General features: G+C 33.6%; 1 protein-coding gene across 1 annotated transcript in view; it reads left to right on the forward strand.

The window, feature by feature from the left end:
* Positions 1 to 19,675, forward strand: part of LOC149802641 (paladin-like) — a 105,428-nt gene that overhangs the window by 62,591 nt on the left and 23,162 nt on the right. The window contains exons 14-16 of the mRNA XM_089953805.1: positions 10,255 to 10,434; positions 12,190 to 12,240; positions 15,103 to 15,255. Of these exons, the coding sequence (XP_089809931.1) occupies positions 10,255 to 10,434; positions 12,190 to 12,240; positions 15,103 to 15,255 (384 nt within the window). The remainder of the gene's footprint in view (positions 1 to 10,254; positions 10,435 to 12,189; positions 12,241 to 15,102; positions 15,256 to 19,675) is intronic.

Genomic DNA, 19,675 nt, shown 5'->3' on the forward strand with positions numbered 1-19,675 from the left:
TAGTAATATTTTTCTCCCTTTAACAACATTTGAAAGTGCAAACCTGACTTTCTTAGATGCATTTCCATTTCATTCCAGTCAGATATAAACAAAATCAAATAATGAGTAAACTCAAAATAAGGATGCAATTCTGAGACTAGAAGAAAATTAACAAAATGAAATGTAAACATTAATAGAATAGATATGAAATGATTTTCAAGTGCATGATGAAGCACAGAGCGAATGCAAGCAAATTGTAGAATTAGCAAAAGTACCTATTTCAGGGTTGGATTCACTTTTGCAGGCAAGACTTATTGTTTCATGGAAACCACACTTTTGCTGGCAAAACTTTTTGTTTTATGGAAACCACATATTTGCAGGCAAGACTTATTGTTTCATGGAAACCACACTTTTGCAAGCAAAACTTACTGTTTCATGGAAACCACATATTTGCAGGCAAGACTTATTATTTCATGGAAACCACACTTTTGCAAATCAACACCTGAAAATAACAATACCAAGTAATTCTGATCAGAAGAAATAAAAATTATGTGAACATTTGAGTGCTACTGTATTGATGCAAGGAGAGCTTATGCAAAGTCCAGTTTTCTATCAATCCTTCACACATCTGTCAGTCTATCTAAAGCACAAGTTTTCTGTATCTCTACTCCCCTTAAACTTTTGGGAGGATTGCCATGAAACTTTAAACACACATTCATTGCAAGGTCCAATTGTTCCAAAATAAAAACCATGCGCCTCAGACATCCAGTATGCCTGCCACGATGACCATCTTGAAATTCTTGTTATTGCTGCTTCTCCTGAAAAACATGGGATTTGTGCTCATACAGGTGATAGCATTGTTTTAAACATTCAAGTGACTGCTATATAGTTTTATTCTTTTGTGTGCTTTATTCTGAGTATTGTGAGGCTTAACCATGAAATTAATTACCTACAAATAAACAAACTTTGATGGGAAAAATCACGAATTTAAGTACCGACAAAAATGTCTTCTTTTGCAAAACCATGAAAATGTATCCCCTTGAAAATAAATGATACTTCAGTAATTAAATTCTTATTTGTAACAGACTGAGTCACCAAAGGAATATACATAAATATTATTATATTTGTAAGGATTAAAGATTTACTGAAGTGATCACTATGAAACAGTTATACAAAGATATACGATATGCCATAAATTGAATGATTTACAAATGCATAATAAAAATGTTATGTTTACAATATCCATGCAAGATGTATGAATAGATAGTGATGGAATAATGCACAGACCATAAATGTTAAAAATCTACTGCATTCAAAACACAAAAAAGCCTTGAAAGAAATAGTTCAAATTATTAAAGACATATGTTTGTAAATGAACTGTGAGAAATATTATTTTCCAAGAATTATGACACAAAATAAATTAAAGGATTTCCATGAAGTACTAAAATTAAAAGCACTATAATGCAAGAGATTATGGAATAATTTTTAAAATAAAAAAAAAAATACATAAAGATCAAGTAAGTTGGTATCAAAAGGTTTTCATTAAGTGATAATACAGGCAAGCTGATGCAGCAGATGTTACAACTTCAATTTAGAAAGAATGGCTTCTGTATTTGAAAGTGTCAAATCCTAGACATTGTAGAATCTCCCTGATAAGCTGAATAAGGAAGTTCAGGTCAGTACATCTCCATTACTATTAAAAACAAAGGTTCTGATCTGCCAATACAGGGAGTATATGTGGTATTACAAATATGCAAATAGGCATGCACTGGATTAAAGCATTCTGGGACTTCACACATTTGTAGAATAACCCCTTGACAAAAGGGGTCAATCTTAGAAGCTTCTATGGGGTAAGCTCCATGTTACAGGTAAATTTAATATCTACCATATTTATGTTCATGGCAGGATCTTATTTTTCATGCACAGTAATTCTCTGCATCTAAAAAAGCAATGAGAGCTAAAGTAAACACAGCCCTTGGCATACATGGCAAGAATGAAAATTAAAACTCAGCCCTTGGCATACATGGCAAGAATGATAATAAAAACACAGCCCTTGGCATACATGGTAAGAATGCTAAAGTAAACTCAGCCCTTGGCATACATGGCAAGAATGAGAATAAAAACACAGCCCTTGGCATACATGGTAAGAATGATAATAAAAACACAGCCCTTGGCATACATGGTAAGAATGAAAATAAAAACACAGCCCTTGGCATACATGGTAAGAATGATAATAAAAACACAGTCCTTGGCATACATGGTAAGAATGATAATAAAAACACAGCCCTTGGCATACATGGTAAGAATGATAATAAAAACACAGCCCTTGGCATACATGGTAAGAATGATAATAAAAACACAGCCCTTGGCATGCATGGTAAGAATGCTAAAGTAAAATCAGTCCTTGGCATACATGGCAAGAATGATAATAAAAACACAGCCCTTGGCATACATGGCAAGAATGAAAATTAAAACTCAGCCCTTGGCATACATAGCAAGAATGATAATAAAAAACACAGTCCTTGGCATACCTGGCAAGAATGATAAAGTAAACACAGCCCTGGCATGCATGGCAAGAATGAGAATAAAAACACAGCCCTTGGCATACATGGCAAGAATGAGAATAAAAACTCAGCCCTTGGCATGCATGGCAAGAATGCTAAAGTAAACTCAGCCCTTGGCATACATGGCAAGAATGATAATAAAAACACAGCCCTTGGCATACTTGGCAAGAATGATAAAGTAAACACAGCCCTTATGATACCAGGTACATGATATGAAAGGGGAATAGAAAGACTTGGCACCAACTGCTATAAAATATTGTGACTTGACAGTAACAACACTGTAATTGTTTCACTCTATTAATTACAGTCTATATCCATGGTAAACACATTCCTTGAGATCCTGTCTAGAGAGCAGGTTATCCTGCTCAAAGATACTCATCTCTGCTTTGATTTGTTTCCTGACGTTAGGCAAGATGACATCAGTTGGAAACTGTTCACTGAACGCTATTCATTCCTTCAGATGACAGTCATATGCTATTCTCAGGTCCAGTCACAGTGGAAGTTACATTTGTCACTGAGTTCTAGAAGAAATCTTGCAGCTGGTTTCTTTCTCCAGTGTCATTTCTTCATTTTTCTATCAACCTCACTGTTGATGCTTGCAGCGTTTTCACAACGACTTGCAAGGTGTCCTTTACCATTATGCCCATGTCTAGCTGATATCCATCACTTCTGGTGGAAATGATCTATTTGCCAAGATAGTTTTCTAGCAAGTTTGTTGACTACATTACTCAGCTTAGAAGGCAGTTGACCTTCAACCTTTATGATGCCATGTAGAGAGTATTCTATAAACTGATTGAGTAGTCTGCCACTCCTTTGACCACAGTTCTTTTTTCTTTCTTGTCTTTTTGAAGAAAAATATCACCCCTTCCCATCATTTAGAACTGATCAAGTATTTTGAACATTAGAGATCAATCTCTGGCTCATTAATTCCTATGTGGAACCATTCATGTCTACTTTGGTAGTTATGTAACCTACTTTAAAAACCTGAGGGAGATTTCCTTGGAGACCCTTACCTTAATAAAGATGGACTTCTTTGTTTCTTGTGTGTCAGCTATGAGGAGTGAAATTCATCCCTTATTGGTGGAAGGGAGTTGCTTGTATTTTTGCCGGATACAATTAATTTATTCAATTTGCTTTGTACAAACTGGAAATCTTGCCCCCATAATCTAAAATATAGAAACTCAAGAATGGCTTTAGCTTTGCATGGGTTCTTGTCAAGAAGAGCTTGCCATTATAAATAAAACAATTCAATTTCCAATTCATTTAAAAATAAATGCTTTGATTAACTGTTAAGATGAGAATTAAGTATTCTTTTTCAACTTGTGTTAAAGATCTATGTATTGTAAATAAGTAGAATGTAGAGAAGGCCTCAGGGGAGAATATTTTTCTACCAACTGAGTTACTTTTATAAATAAATTATTATTATTTTTATTATTTTTAATTGGCAACTACAATGCAGTCTCTCACTTTTGTCAGCACAGCATTTTGGCCAAGAGTAAGCTACCTTTATTAGTCCCTGAACTAAATGAAATCCCTAGACTGACAGTTGCATCAGTATTAAGGATGATCAAGATAGATTCTTTTCCCTGTTAGAGCCCAAGTTACATTTCTATCTCTCTCTCTGAGGTACTTCTAGTATTTTACCAGTCAGAATGAGTGGATTAGTATTAAAGATTATCAGTCCCTCACTGAGACAGAGCTTTCTTTTATGAAAGTCAAAGTCCATAAGATTAGGACTATTGCCTTTCTTAGCTATTATCTCTGGAAGATATCATGGAAGATGTCCTTTGGCAATCTCACTCCACTTTGTTTCATTTGATTTTCCACCAAAATGAAAATATGTTTACATTAGGTCCATTACTGTCACCCTGGCAAATTGTCGACAAGCCATCATCAGTCAGCAGTAGAGCATACAACTGGAAACAGATGGTACATTCTTTCTGATACCTTTTCAAGAAATCGTCACTCTGGGCTGGAAAAGTAAACAAATTAAAAAACAGCAGGCAATGTAATATGACTATTAGAACATATTTTTTGGGGGTGTGGGTGGGGGGTAAACTAATTTTAACAATGTAATACTTACCTGTTATTATTACCATTACCATTCTCTATCCACACCCTGAGGTCCATTTGATTTGGGTCCAAGTTATAGAAGAATTAAATTTGTGAATGACCGAAGGAAGAAAGATTGTAAAATAATAATAGCAAGTAATTATTTCATAATCAAAAAATTAGTTTTGCCCCCAAAATTACACTTTGCACATTTCTTCATGTTGTTTAGTGTGCTGACCCATCTTTTATTCATTATGCCTTCAATATATTTAACATTGTTTGGCCTACAGTCATAAAAAGTATTATGTGGATGTATCTCAGGGAAAGTAACTTGCCATACAAAAACTTGGTCACTGTGACCTAATTCTAATGCTGGAGTGTCTCATATTTTCAGTTGTTGCTTGGTTTGTTTGAGCATATGACTCATAATCCAAGAGTCACATGTTAGATACCAGCCCTAGCCTGCCTATGTCAGCTGCCTCGGTGTGTCCAAAGACAAATTAGCTGCTCATTAGAGTTCCTCAATATCTTGGACTTTATTTCACATCCAGTTTCATGGTCAAGGTAACAGTTCACTGCTTCACATTGCCATCACTTTCTCTTTTGTTACATAACTTTAAATTCATCAGAGATTAAAGAATGAAACTCATTATGTATGCATTTGTATGTCATATCTTGAAGGTGTGTTGCATGATGCCATAATTGGATTACTGTTCTGCATAGGACATAACTGGATTACTGTGTTGAATTTTGACATGATCACATTACTGTGTTGCAAAGAACATAATTGGATTACTGTATTGCATAGGACATATTTGGATTGCTGTGTTGCACAGGAAATAATTGGATTAATGTATTGCAAACAATATAATTGGATTACTGTGTTGCAAAGGACATAATTTGATAACTGTGTTGCATAGGACATAATTGGATTACTGTATTGAAAGTACATAATTGGATTACTGTGTTTCAAAGGACATAATTGGATTACTGTGTTGCATAGAACATAATTGGATTATTGTATTTCATAGGGCATAATTGGAGTACTATTGCAAAGGACATAATTGAAGTACTGTGTTGCAATGGACATACTTGGATTACTGTATTGCAAAGAACATAATTGGATTACTATGTTGCAAAGGACATAATTGGATTATTGTGTTTCATAGGGCATAATTGGAGTACTGTGTTGCAATGGACATAGCTGGATCACTAAAGAACTTAATCAACATAAAACATACAATTACCTTGGTTCTTTTGGCAGAGCATGTTTGGCATGAACATTCAGAGTTTGTTGAGATTAATTCAGAAAGGATTAATAAGATACTCATGGATTATTGTTGGATTACATATTATAAAGAGCTCAGGTGGTATTAAACATGGCCGTTTGGCTTTAGTACTTCAAGTTTGTCAAGATATCTAAGCATGAGTTACCTCCCAACATTAAAGTGCCAAAATCTAAACAGCTTTACTATCACACAAAATGTGTTAATGTATGGAAATATGAATTTCACTGATTGGAATTAAGTTCAAAGGGTAATGAATATTCATTATGCCATTCCTGTACAGTTAATTGTAAGAACTTCCCAGTTTCAGCCCAAATAGCACCAATCTTGAGCTGTTTTGGAATGCAGTAATCAACCTGAATCTACCCACAGGCAGAAAACAATGTTAACTTCAATTGGACTCCATAGACTTGTATTAATATAAACACATTGAATGCATACACTAAAGGATATTTCCATAGGAAAATTCAGGCTAACTCCAGAGGAAACCTGCATGCTGAACAATACATCATCTCTGAGGTGTTGAGATCAACAGTGATGTGGACAACCACAAATGTAATTCAGAAAAAGATTGACAAGACAGGCTTCAAATGCTTGTGCTACATATGAGGACAGTATGGAAGGCAAGAAATTACTTTGAAAGGACTAATTTGATGTGATGATGAAAAGACTAATTTGATGTGATGATGAAAAGACTAATTTGATGTGATGATGAAAGGACTAATTTGATGTGATGATGAAAGGACTAATTTGATGTGATGATGAAAGGACTAATTTGATGTGATGATGTGTATGTTTTTATATTGAATAAAGAAGTTTGTTAAATGGTTGTCATTTTTTTTCTCCATTTGCATGCTGCAAATTGAGTTGATGGAAATTCTCCAGATCTAAATTCAAGACTCTGTTCAGATTGTGTAAATCTCCTGATCTGTTCTAAGCTGACCTTTCTGTTCTTTCACAACTTTTTTTCTTTTTATAAATCATTATTAGAAGGTGTGTTGTATACCACACTAGCTGGTAAAATCTTTAATGTCAAGGTTCAGTACTCTAAGTTGTCCATTTTCCATTCTTTCTGCACTGCCATTTTAAAGCTTTGTGAGATTAAGTATGAAATTTGATCTACTTTATATGATTTCATTAGAAGTTGTGTCACCATACCAAAAAAGGGTCCAGTCTTCAAGGTCAGGGTCAAAATATTTAGTTTTCCATCATGCTTTTCCTTCTGCATAGATGAAAGTTGGTATACTTCGACATCATCATTGGGTATTCATATCTTTGAGGTCGTGGCTCAGCATTTAAGTTTTCCATCACCATATCCCATCTGCTCTATAACATTAAAGTCATTTGAGATTAAGGGATGAATTTGGTAAACAACATATGTGTCACATACCATTTTGGTGGTGCTTCCTTCAAAGTTGAGGTCACAGCTCAATATATTCTGTTTTCATCACACTTTCTCTTCCAGTACATAAATATAGAGTCACTTTTATATTAAAGGATGAAGCTTGGCATATTTATAAACAATAAATGAAGTTATTATTATTATTATTATTACTACAATGTATAATATGTACCATGTTAGGGGTCCTATCTTCAACGATCAAGGTCATTGTTCTTTGATCAGTTTTCCATCATCTTTTCCAAGCTTTTAGAGATTAAGGGATAAAACTTGGTTTACTTGTACATTATCACTAGATGATGTGCTGTGTGCCACATTGGAAATCCTATCTTCAAGAATATGGTCATAGCTCAATATTTTGTTTTCCTCTCACTTTTCCTCTATAACCATTAAAGCTGTTTGAGATTAAGGGATGAAGCTTGATAGAATTAAAGAGCATTACTATAGAAAGTGTGCTGCATACCACACTGGGGTGCTATCTTCAAGGTCAAGATTACAGATCCATATTTTCAGTTTTCTGTCTTGTTGTGAGATTAAGGGATGATCACCTTAACACATCAGGCAGTGGACAAAAATGTGCTAAATTTGAATGTTGTTTAACATTCAATTTCTTGGATGCTATTTTAAGAGCACTCATGAAATATTTTGATGCATTTCAAGAAGAATAAGTTAGGCACACCAAATTTAAATCATAATGACCTAATATTTGTGCTTTAGTGACATTTTTTTCAACTGTTCATTATACCCATAATATCTTGGACGCTGTAATCTAAGTGCATTAAAATGTATATATAGATAGGTGATCTTGATAGAGAATAAACCATACCCAAAATAGGTTGGTGTGACTTACTTTTTGCAGGCTAAAGTGATTTTTATATTTTTGATATTGTGTTTAGTATGCCCTCAATAACTTAAACACTATTGTATCAACTCCATTGAAAATTGGCATGCTGATGCATCTAACGAAGAATAATTCAACCACTGCAAAACTCGTTTAATTTGGCTGTATTTTTTAACTTAAATTACTTTTTTATTTCAGCTTCTATCACATTTTCAGCATCATGAAACCTATTTTTCCTAAATGCATAACAATTGGTACATGGATGCATCTTCAGGAGAATAAATAAATCATACCAAAAATAGGTAATTCTGACCCAACTTTCAGTATTTAATGATTTTTTTAAAAGTACTTCAGCTATCTTTTCATTACACTTTCAACATCTTGAACAAATAAAGTCATGAAAATTAGGATGTAAATCTTCTAAAGGGTAAACCTGGACTAGAATGCTCACTGACACTGGAGCACATTCTTTTTGTATTGACCTGGACCAGAGTGCATACCCTTCCAGTGTTCATGGACACTAGAGCACATTCTTTTTGAGTGCATTGACCTCCATAATGTAAAATTTGTTTTTTGATGTGTTGATAATTAGGGAACTTTATGAAACTTACCAATGGAGAAGAAAAAATCTTTAACATTTTGAGGAAAAGAAGTTTAAACAACAAATTGTGGCCCAGTATTTTTAAGGATTTGTTTTGACCTTTATATTTTAATTATTATACATTTTCAAAATTTTAAAACTCATACTTTTTCTATTTATTTTGTTGTACTTCATGTTTGCATTTATTTGGCAAGGTTTATTCTTCATAAATGTTTTTTGTGGAAGTCTTAATTTTTTAATTTTTAGACCTTTACTATCAATTGGTACAATATAGTCATTATTGTGCTGATGTGCCATTAAGTGCTATTACATACTAAAACATTTGTAAATTCATTTAAAGGAGAGTATTCATGTCTATAAGTATGCATCTTATTATTTTTAAACTCATTGCTTATTCCCTGCTGTCAGAAGAAGAAATTTAGATTATGTGCTGATGGCATTTAATAACCAGTTTCCCTGCAGTGTTTAGATGTCACATGATAATCAGTTTCCCTGCAGCGCTTAGATATCTCATGGTAATCAGTTTCCCTGCAGTGTTTAGATGTCTCATGGTAATCAGTTTCTCTGCAGTGTTTACATGTCTGATGGTAATCAGTTTCCCTGCAGTGTTTAGATGGCTCATGGTAATCAGTTCCCCTGCAGTGCTTAGATATCTCATGGTAATCAGTTTCCCTGCAGTGTGTAGATATCTCACGGTAATCAGTTTCCCTGCAGTGTTTAGATGTCTCATGGTAATCAGTTTCCCTGCAGTGTTTAGATGTCTCATGGTAAGTTTAATAATGTTTGCAGGTTAAAAATGAACTATTATTGTAAGTGAGAAGATCACTCATTACATCTAGATAGCATAGCTATAAGAATTATGAAGATGTAACATTATTGTGATGTACACTTACAACATCATTAATTTGTAAGATGATGACAAGAACTTTTCTGATACAAACAATCTAAAGAAGGATAAACATTATTGTATTAGAAACAAATAAGACCACTTAAAATATACAAAACATGTTCAAATTATAAGGAATGTATGTCCTGGCCTACATTGCCTCCAACATTGCTCTGTTTCTTTATAATACCAATACAAAAGTAGTAAAAGTGATATAATTGAAAATCTGACCCGGTGACACTCACTTATCTAGATATATTAAGTTAAAAGAATATATGTGATATTAAATTTGTGACAACAGTGAAAATTCCTAAACACTGATTATGACACTAAAATGATGGTCCATAGAATAATAAGGGTTTTATTATCCCTGTTTTAGGTCATCATACATTTTGCACTGGCTTTGTCCTACTTTTTTGTTTTTGTAATGCTATGGATCTTTGTACTGCATTGCAAAAGCATGGGTTTTGTAAAAAGTAAAATACTCGTTAGTCCAGCAGTCATCTTTAAATATAAAAAATAAATATTTGAATGCATTTAAGGCATAAACTGTAACACTTTTTGTAGGAATTTTTAAACAAATGGATGTAGCTTTAGATGAATTCCTTGTTTCGATAGAAAATCTAGATTTGTCTTCTCATTATAGGGATTTGCCCATGTTGTCAACCACCTTCTATGCAAAAAGGTCAAGCACAATTATGTTGTATTGATTAATCTACGCAATGACATTGCAATAGAATCAGACAGTACCACCTATAGTGTGCGAAGTGCCACCAATCTTGAGGAGCCGATCATATTTCCAGGCTTTTCTCATTCTGAACTTGAGGTAAGTTGTCATAACACTTGCTCCTTCAACTGAATTTAAATCCCATTAATTACAGTGCAGCCTTTCTAAGCTGTCACTGAAGTACTGAACATTAGTGTTTAAGGTTTGCTACATGTAGACAGTGGGTTAATATAGTTATTGAAGGCTTGTTATGATGTAGACAGCATGTTAATGTTGGTGTTGAAGGCTTGTTATAATGTAGACAGCAGGTTAAAATTTGAGTTTAGTTTTTTATTCCATTCCTCAGCAGGAATGGCTCATTTTAATTTTAGTTATGTGTATTTATAATCAGTTTCTGTAACCATTATGGTAATTTTTAATAGAGAAGTGCTTTTGAATCCATCATCCATCTGTTCATTAACATGACTACTCCTGCTAAACTGCCATGAAACATTACGTTGGCCTAAATGAAAATGGTGCCACTCTGATATCCAATATGGATGACACAGTGGCCATCTTGAAAATCCTATTACTTCTTCTAAACTGATGGTCACATCAACATGGAGTTTTCACTAAAAGACTACTTATGATAGTTCTAAATGAAAATGGTGCCAAACTGATATCCAATAATGCTGTGACAACAGCCTTATTGGAAATCTTATTACTGCTACTCCTCCTGGAATGCTGAGGTATATTGACATGAGATTTTCACAAGAAGATACTTTATTATGTCTAGTCAATCTTAAATGAAGCTGGTATTGTTCTGAGACATCCAATATGACCATCTTTCAATTTTTATTGCTTCTTTTCTTGAATGGATGGTCATTTCAATATTAAGTTTTCACTAAAAGAATTCTTATGATATATAGTTGTTCCTAAAAGAAAATGGTGCCAATCTTACAGCCAACATGGCCACCACTGCAGCCATCTTGAAAATCTTGTTATCACTACTTCTGAGTGGAAAGTCATATTGACATGTTTAGACCAGAAGATTTTTACGATGTCTTTTGGTCCTAAATGCAGATATTGTCAACCTGATGTCCATTATCAGTGAGACAGTGGCCATCTTGAAAATCTGTATTGCTACTCCTCCTCAATGAAAGTAATATTGCCATGGGATTTTCACCAGATGTCTTCTTATGATGTCTAGGAGGTCCTTGATAAAAGGGTGCCACTGTAGCCATCTTGAAAATATTCTTACTCCTACTGAAAAAAGGGTCATCTGAACATGGGCTTTACTAAATGACTTTTTATTATGTCTGGTTGGTCTTAAAAGAAAATGATCTTGTTCAAACAGCCAATATGGCCAACACAGTGGCCTTCTTGAAAATCGTGCTATCACTACTCCCACATGAATGGTCATGTCAGCATGGGGTTTTTACTAAATGATTTGTGATGTCTACTTACTTATATGCTGGCAGCAGTTTTTTTTAAATGTTAAACCATTATTATTATTAATAAAGTTCAAAAGTATTCACCTGGCAAGCTTGGATTTCCATCAGAACTGGAACAATTTCATCTTTGTCATTGGTTGGCATTGGTGTACAGGTGAGCTATGATATCTATTGACAGTTCTTGTAATGTAATATTTTGCTTAATGCTTTTTTTAATGAATCCATGGAAAGCATGTTATCCTTAGGATGAGATACTCTTATGTATATGTGGTATTTTCCTATCATGTTTTGCGAAGAGAAAACTCAGTATGACAAAATGGCATTCTGGGTAATCAAAATATTTAAATAATTCAGTTTACATTGCACAACCACAGCTTTTTTGGAAGCAGTATATAATATTTGTCATATTACTTTTTGACAGGAACGAGAAGAAAATCTGAAGAAACTGCTCAGCACACACAACAAATTTCAAGTGAGTGACCCCCTCCCCTTTTTAAATTTTTTTATATTCATTTATGGTTTGTACAACCTTGAAAAATAAATGAATTTGAATGGTTGCTATGAAAACTCTGAATCTTGCCCATAATTTCTTGAATATTTCTGTTGCAATACAACTCTGGGTGGATCAAACGGCACACGACATGTATAGTTTGCTAGATGGAGTAGCATCTCATTTCTCTAATAGGCATGTTGATTATGTGCTTTTACTTTTGTATCAATTTATGCAATGATTAAGTAACATGTAGAGAAAGTTAAATTTCCATAGGAAAAGAACACACCTTGAAAACAGTTTTGAAAGTCCTTGAAAAGCCCTTGAACAAAGGTTCTTCAAGACTGTGCAAACCATGTCATTCCATGTCATGTGTAGAAGGATCATACAGGAGTTGCAAAGCTCAAACATTTGTTGGCACACAAGAGAAAGTTTTGATAACAAAGGTAAAACTGTATTTATTCTGTTAGCTATGGTGGCATATTCCTAATAAGTCGCATCTCATTTTAGCCCAGATCAGACAAGGTCAGCTGCCATTGTTTGTTTCTGGGGAAGGTACTTTACTCCCATCACTGCAGTATTAAATAGTCATTCATGTACTGATGTGCCACAGAACACCAATTAGTCATTCAATTTAAAATTCTGCCCATGTTTTGGCGAAGATATGAATGTCGAAAATGATGTATGATTGTTGTTTTTACCTAAACAGCAATTATACTACTCAAAAGAATTGTACCTAATAAGTAACTCTACTACTCAAAAGAATTGTACCTAATCAGAAATTATATTACTCAAAAGAATTGTACCTAATAAGTAACTCTACTACTCGAAAGAATTGTACCTAATCAGAAATTATACTACTCAAAAGAATTGTACCTAATAAGTAACTCTACTACTCGAAAGAATTGTACCTAATCAGAAATTATACTACTCAAAAGAATTGTACCTAATAAGTAACTCTACTACTCGAAAGAATTGTACCTAATCAGAAATTATACTACTCGAAAGAATTGTACCGAATCAGAAATTATACTACTCAAAAGAAAGGTATTTAATCAGCAATTATACAGCTCAAAAGAATTGTACCTAATCAGCAATCATGCTACTCAAAAGAATTTTACCTAATCAGCAATTATTCTGCTAAAAAGAAGTCAACATCTGTTTTGAGCAGTTAAGGTTTACCAGGGTTAATTGTACTGTAACCTATACATTAGATATTCCAATAGATACAAAAGATAATAACATGATATTGCATTACCATCATTATGGTGTGTTTCATGGGAGCTATAAATGTGACTGACATTATCAATGAGGCCATCTTATTTTGAGGTATGTTACAAACATAGTTGGCATATTGTGAACAAAACTACAAAACTTGGATATTTGATGAAAACTGCATCATAATTATTAGGGTGATGTATCAAGGTGTGAGGTCCTATTGTCATCATCTTTTACATCTATTTGTAAATCAGTCTGTCTGTCCAGACATTCTCACTTTTTGTTAGCAGGATACCATTTCTTAGGTGAATTGCCTATTATATGTAGATGTGCCTTTTAAAAGTTTTGTCATTTCAAGTCCACTTTAACAGAGTTATTGCCCTTTTTAGGTCAGTTTGACTCCAGTACAACAGATTCTTGTAAACAGCATTTCTCAGGAGACATTCTGCATATTCTGATACCATTCATCTCATTGACCTAGATGTACCTTTTCAGAACATTTTCAAAATGGACATAAATATTTAATACAAATTAATGCCAGCCAGGAAGGATGTTAAAATAAAATTATAAACAAAGTAACATTCATAACTCTATCTAATTCATTGATTGTATTTTATACTTGGCTTAACATGGTAGTTATGAAATAGTGGTTACTAAAATGTGTACCCGATTGTAACTCTCTTTGTAAATTTAGGCATTTTTATCATTCATATATCACAAATTTTATGCTTTTAAATTTTATTTAGAATTTACTAAAACAAATTCATCATATTTCGTATTGTTGATAATTTACCTAAACCAGTTAAAGAAACTGAAATATAAGGTGTGTGCTGTTATCTTTTTCCATAACCTTTATATAAAAATTTGTTAAGGGCAATTTGCAGTTACCATTAACCACTAACCACATTGAGCAGGTAACCACTAACCGCGCTGAACTGGTAACTGCAAACCAGATTGAGCAGGTAACCACTAAGCACATAGAGCAGATAACCACTAATCACATTGAGCAGGTAACCACTGACCATATTGAGAAGGTAACCACAGACCATATCAAGCAGGTTAATATTAACAAATTGAGCAGGTAACAGCTATATACACAACAATTACATAGCAAAAGGTTACGGGACCAAATTAATCTGATCATTATAAACAGGTAGCCTTTATATCAGGGTGGATATTATTATAGGTCTAATTGTAAAGAGCAGTTAGAGAACTGAATTTAACCAGGTTAATGTCCAGAATTCCAGCCTATACTAGCATTATATCAGGGATAGTGTTATACTGAGGGTTTTTATAGCAAATAAACAGGTAGCCTTTGTATGGTGGTAGCTATTATTTTAAATTTGACTGTAGGTAGCAAATAGAAAATTGAATTTAACCAGGTCAGTGTCCAGGATCCAAGCCTATACAATCATTATATGAGGGACAGTGTTACACTGAGGGATTTTATAGTCAATGACTACTATATGTAACAGTTTCAATTAATTACTTATGAATTACATACAAAAGAAGGATTTTTCTCAAAATGAAACAAGATGGACCTTTCATAATCAGCAATTTAAATGATTTTATTTGAAGCCATATGAAATCCCAGAGTTGTACACTTCATGCAGTTTTTTCATGCAGGTTTACAAGGACTTGTCCCAGCCTCCAGAAATGGAACACCAGTTCACCAGCGTATTCTATATCTCAGAGTTAGCTGACCAACAAAAGTTACAAACCCTGGACATGACATACAAAAGGGTGCCCCTTCAGTGTGACTCAGCTGTTGAAGAGAAGGTTTGTTAAAAAAGTATACCGTATATACTCATGTATAAGCCCGTATATATGGTACCTCATTAGTCTTCATCAAAGAACATCTTGCTCACTGTTAAATAAATGCTACCATATTTGTAATATTTATATTTCCTAAATTTATTAAAATGCTGCAAGCTTTGATAAAAAAACTCTTTTCTGTGTATAAAATGTTTGCTAATTTAACAGCCTCACTAAATTCATGTCAAATGTACAAATTTTGTGACATGCAGATAATTATAAGCTATGTTCAGAAAAAAATATTTCTTTTATACCCAAAAAGTGTGGATGGCTTGCTCAAGGGAAAATCCTTGTCATCTTGGGCATGAAGGTTACTCTGACTAAAGGAAAATAAAAGGTTTCCGTACAATAATGTTAGTACTAAATGACTTACATCACCCAAAACTTATGGATGACCATGTGAATATCTTGCACTTACAGTAATAAAGGTCAGAAGTTATGATTATAGCAGGTCTGCTAAGAAAATAATGGTTTCTAAGCACTATGTTTACTTCAAGACTGAAGACCTTGACTAAAGACCAATTGGCCATTGATTGAGAACTGTTTGTCAATAAATTCCAGAGAGAGCCATTCCCTGATGGTGCCTACATAGAGGAATTATTGAACATGTAATATATAATGTACAGATATGCAGTTTGTGGTTTCTGTTGCTGTTGTAGGGTTTAATGCCTTTTTCCAGCAAAAGATAGGTTATACATGGTGGCCAGTATAAATGGTGGAAGAAGAACCCGGGATCACCCCAGGAAGAACCAATGACCCACAAGAAGCTACTGGCAAGCTTTCTCACATACCCACATTGGCTGAACCTGAGACTCAAACCTATGCAAACAGAGGTGAGACTGCAATGACGTGTAATGGCGAGTGCTTTAGACCACTCAGCCACTGAGGGCCCTACAGTTTGTGGTATTCTTGTTCATTTATTATTTTCATATCATAGTTTTCAACATTTTATCAAATAAAGAACTTAATGCTTACATAGAAAATCAAGGCATTTAGTTCAAAATAATTATCCTAAATCCTGCTTACCAAACTTTTATAGGTAATGTTGCATTGAATCAAGCCAGACTATACATCATACTAATAATATCCTCAGAGTACCAGACTATGAGATTTTACATATTACATGTATGTGGGATTTTATTCAACTATGCTGTTTATTCTCTGCTACCTAGGATAGTTTCTGCTTCTAATAAGGCACTTTCTATATGGGCTTGTGAGCTTGAAAGGCCAGTCAAGATAGTTACAATTCTGATCCCAAAGGAAATGATTTGATATGGTGGTTACCTCCCTTGATATAGTTGGACAGCTCCTCTTTAGCACTTCAAACAATACAGACCAATTTTAATAGAAAATATTAATTAAAGGTAATTTCTTACATATTTTTTCAAAATAATTCATGAATTTTTCAGTCAGTTCCTGTGTTGAGAGATAAAGAGAAGAAAAGACTTGACACATTTATAATTAAGTTTATGTATATTTTAAGGGATGTTGGTATTTCCTTCTATCATAAGAAAGGAATCATGATTATCAATAGTTGTGTTCAACTCTTTGATCTTTTTTAGCATAGTAGCACAAAAAGCCTCCAAGCCATCAGTATTCTCAATTCTTGGATTTGTTGAGGTGTTCCATATGCATTTTTGGAAATTTAAAGCAAATTGTTTATTGGACTCTGATTTTTTTGAAGTCCTCCATATGTACTTATAGAACATGAAATCAAGCTGTCCATTGGACTCACTTTGATTTCTTGAAGTCCTCCATTTGTACTTATGGAACACGAAATCAAGCTGTCCATTGGACTCACTTTGATTTCTTGAAGTCCTCCATATGTACTTATGGAACATGAAAGTAAGCTGTCCATTGGACTCACTTTGATTTTTTGAAGTCCTCCATATGTACTTATGGAACATGAAATCAAGCTGTCCATTGGTCTCACTTTGATTTTTTGAAGTCCTCCATATGTACTTATGGAACATGAAATCAAGCTGTCCATTGGTCTCACTTTGATTTTTTGAAGTCTTCCATATGTACTTATGGAACATGTTTACTCATATGTACATCTTATATTTCAGATGTAAAATATGGCCCATTACTTGAAAACATCACAAAACACATGCAAAATATGGTTCATTGCTTGAAAATATCACAAAACATGTAGAAAATTTGGCCCATTGCTTCAAAATATCCCAACAAATGTGCAAAATATGGTCCATTGCTTCAAAATATCACGAAACACATGCAAAATAATAATAATAATAATAATAATAATAATAACAACAATAATAATGACTTTATTTAAAGAAGAAGCTCATTTGGTCAACTGACCAATCTTCCATAAGACCTTCTACAATGACATTTGTAGGAAATATACATATACATGTATATATATATTGCCGAATTTTTACAAGTTGAGGTGTCTTTAGACAACAAATGCTGTTGGAAACTTGACAGTTGATCTACTGCTACAATAAAAAAATATGTACAAGGCTTCAAGGATGAGTACATGTAGGATTCATACAAACAGTAGTAGCAAATATGTGTAAAACATTATAGGCGAGTACATGACAATAATGTTGTAAAAATGTAGTAGTACTGAAGGAAACAAAATCATACAAATTATTGTTTCTGTAGATGTTGACTAAAAAGCTTTTTGAAAGCTTGGCAAGTGTCAGCTGACTTTATATAAGGTAGTATGGAATTCCATAGTTTGGCTCCAGAAAAAGCAAAACTCTTCTGATAAAACTCTGAATTTTGGTTTAGGTAAATAAAACTTGTTGCTTGAGTTGGATCTTAGTTGATACATATGTATATTTTCAAGAAATTTAAAATTACATTTAAGATAATCAGGAACCAGTCCATATAAGGATTTGATGACTAGTAAACCCTTCTGAAACTGAGTTCTCTGCTAAAATGGATGCCATTTCAGGGTTTTAAAAAGATTTGTTGATAGTGTATCTAAATCAACATCAAGAATAATTCTAGCTGCTCTTTTTTGAAATTTCAGTTAACTTTCCTGATTTTCTGTACCACTATTACCTTAGATAGCACAACAGTATTCTGGGTGTGGCATGATATATGCTTTGTAGAATATCTTACTCTGTTCTTGAGGCAGATAAGATTTTATCTGTTCAAGAGATAAAGCAGTGAGTTAACTTTTTAATGACCTTATCACCTTGTATTTTCTTGTACAAGATATTGTCTATCATGATGCCAAGAAGTTTTTCATTTTCAAACTGTTATATATCCATTCCTTTTATCATTACTTTGAAGTCATTTTTCTCAGGTTTTACTCTTGCTCGACTACCGATGATCATGACTTTTGATTTGGTTGTATTTATCATCACACCAGTGTTCACACCAGTTATTTATTTTTACTAAATCTGTATGCAGTGCACCACTTCAGAATATGGTCCTTTGCTTAGTTCACAAACAAAACTTAGCATAACAAAACTTTCATGTGTTTTGAGACACTGATCTCAGAAAGTGAGACTTTGAGATGATCCAAAATATTTTGAGATTTTTGTTTCTTATATTTTGAGATACCACATATATGATACATAGGGAAATAGGGACCTTGTCACAAATGGTGAAAATTAAATTGGGCAAATGGAATTAAATGATGGGAACATTGCCTAAATTTCCAAAATGCTACCAGCAACTTTATCAAAGTCTGAAATTACTTAAAAATTAATGCAAAAACCCACCCCATATATGGTATGGTTTTTATGTCATAAAATAAATAAAGAGAATAAATATACTTTTAAAAATTAAGGTTGATAACTATTTGATTTTGGGAGATATTGACTTGAGGCTTAAAGAAAGTATATCTATGATATGTAATGAAAACTGCATGTCATATATTATTAACTGTTTCATTATGTGAGGCGTATATTAGTGACGAAAAAAGTTCACACAAGTAGCAATATTACTTTGCCTTAAATCAGTTATGGAACACTGTATCCTAGATTTGCAGAAATTCCTCAGTTACCTAATAAATAATCTATTTAAAATCAATTCACAGAGAACGCTCCAGTGGTCTAAGTGGTTACAGCATCTGCCTCAGATGTGGGCAGTTGCAGGTCTGAACCCTGGCCGAGTCATATCAAAGACTGATAAAATTGGTACTAGCAGCTGACTTGCTTGACACTCAGCATTAAGGGGTTAGTGTTAGGATTGGTTGGCCTGGTGTCAGTATAATGTGACTGGGTGGGACATGATGCTACATGTCTGTGGCAAGATATCCCAGTGCTAGACATCACTTTAAACTGCCACACTGCAGGCATTGTAGCAATATGACTGAAAAGTGTTTAAGAGCTATGTTAAAATCCAAATCACACATAATATCCCTGGATATAAAAGAGCCTGAGTCACCTTGTACCTACACATA

This window comes from Sinohyriopsis cumingii, chromosome 3 (assembly GCF_028554795.1).
Source record: "Sinohyriopsis cumingii isolate HCF-2022 chromosome 3, ASM2855479v2, whole genome shotgun sequence".
Classification (NCBI taxonomy): Eukaryota; Metazoa; Mollusca; class Bivalvia; order Unionida; family Unionidae; genus Sinohyriopsis; species Sinohyriopsis cumingii.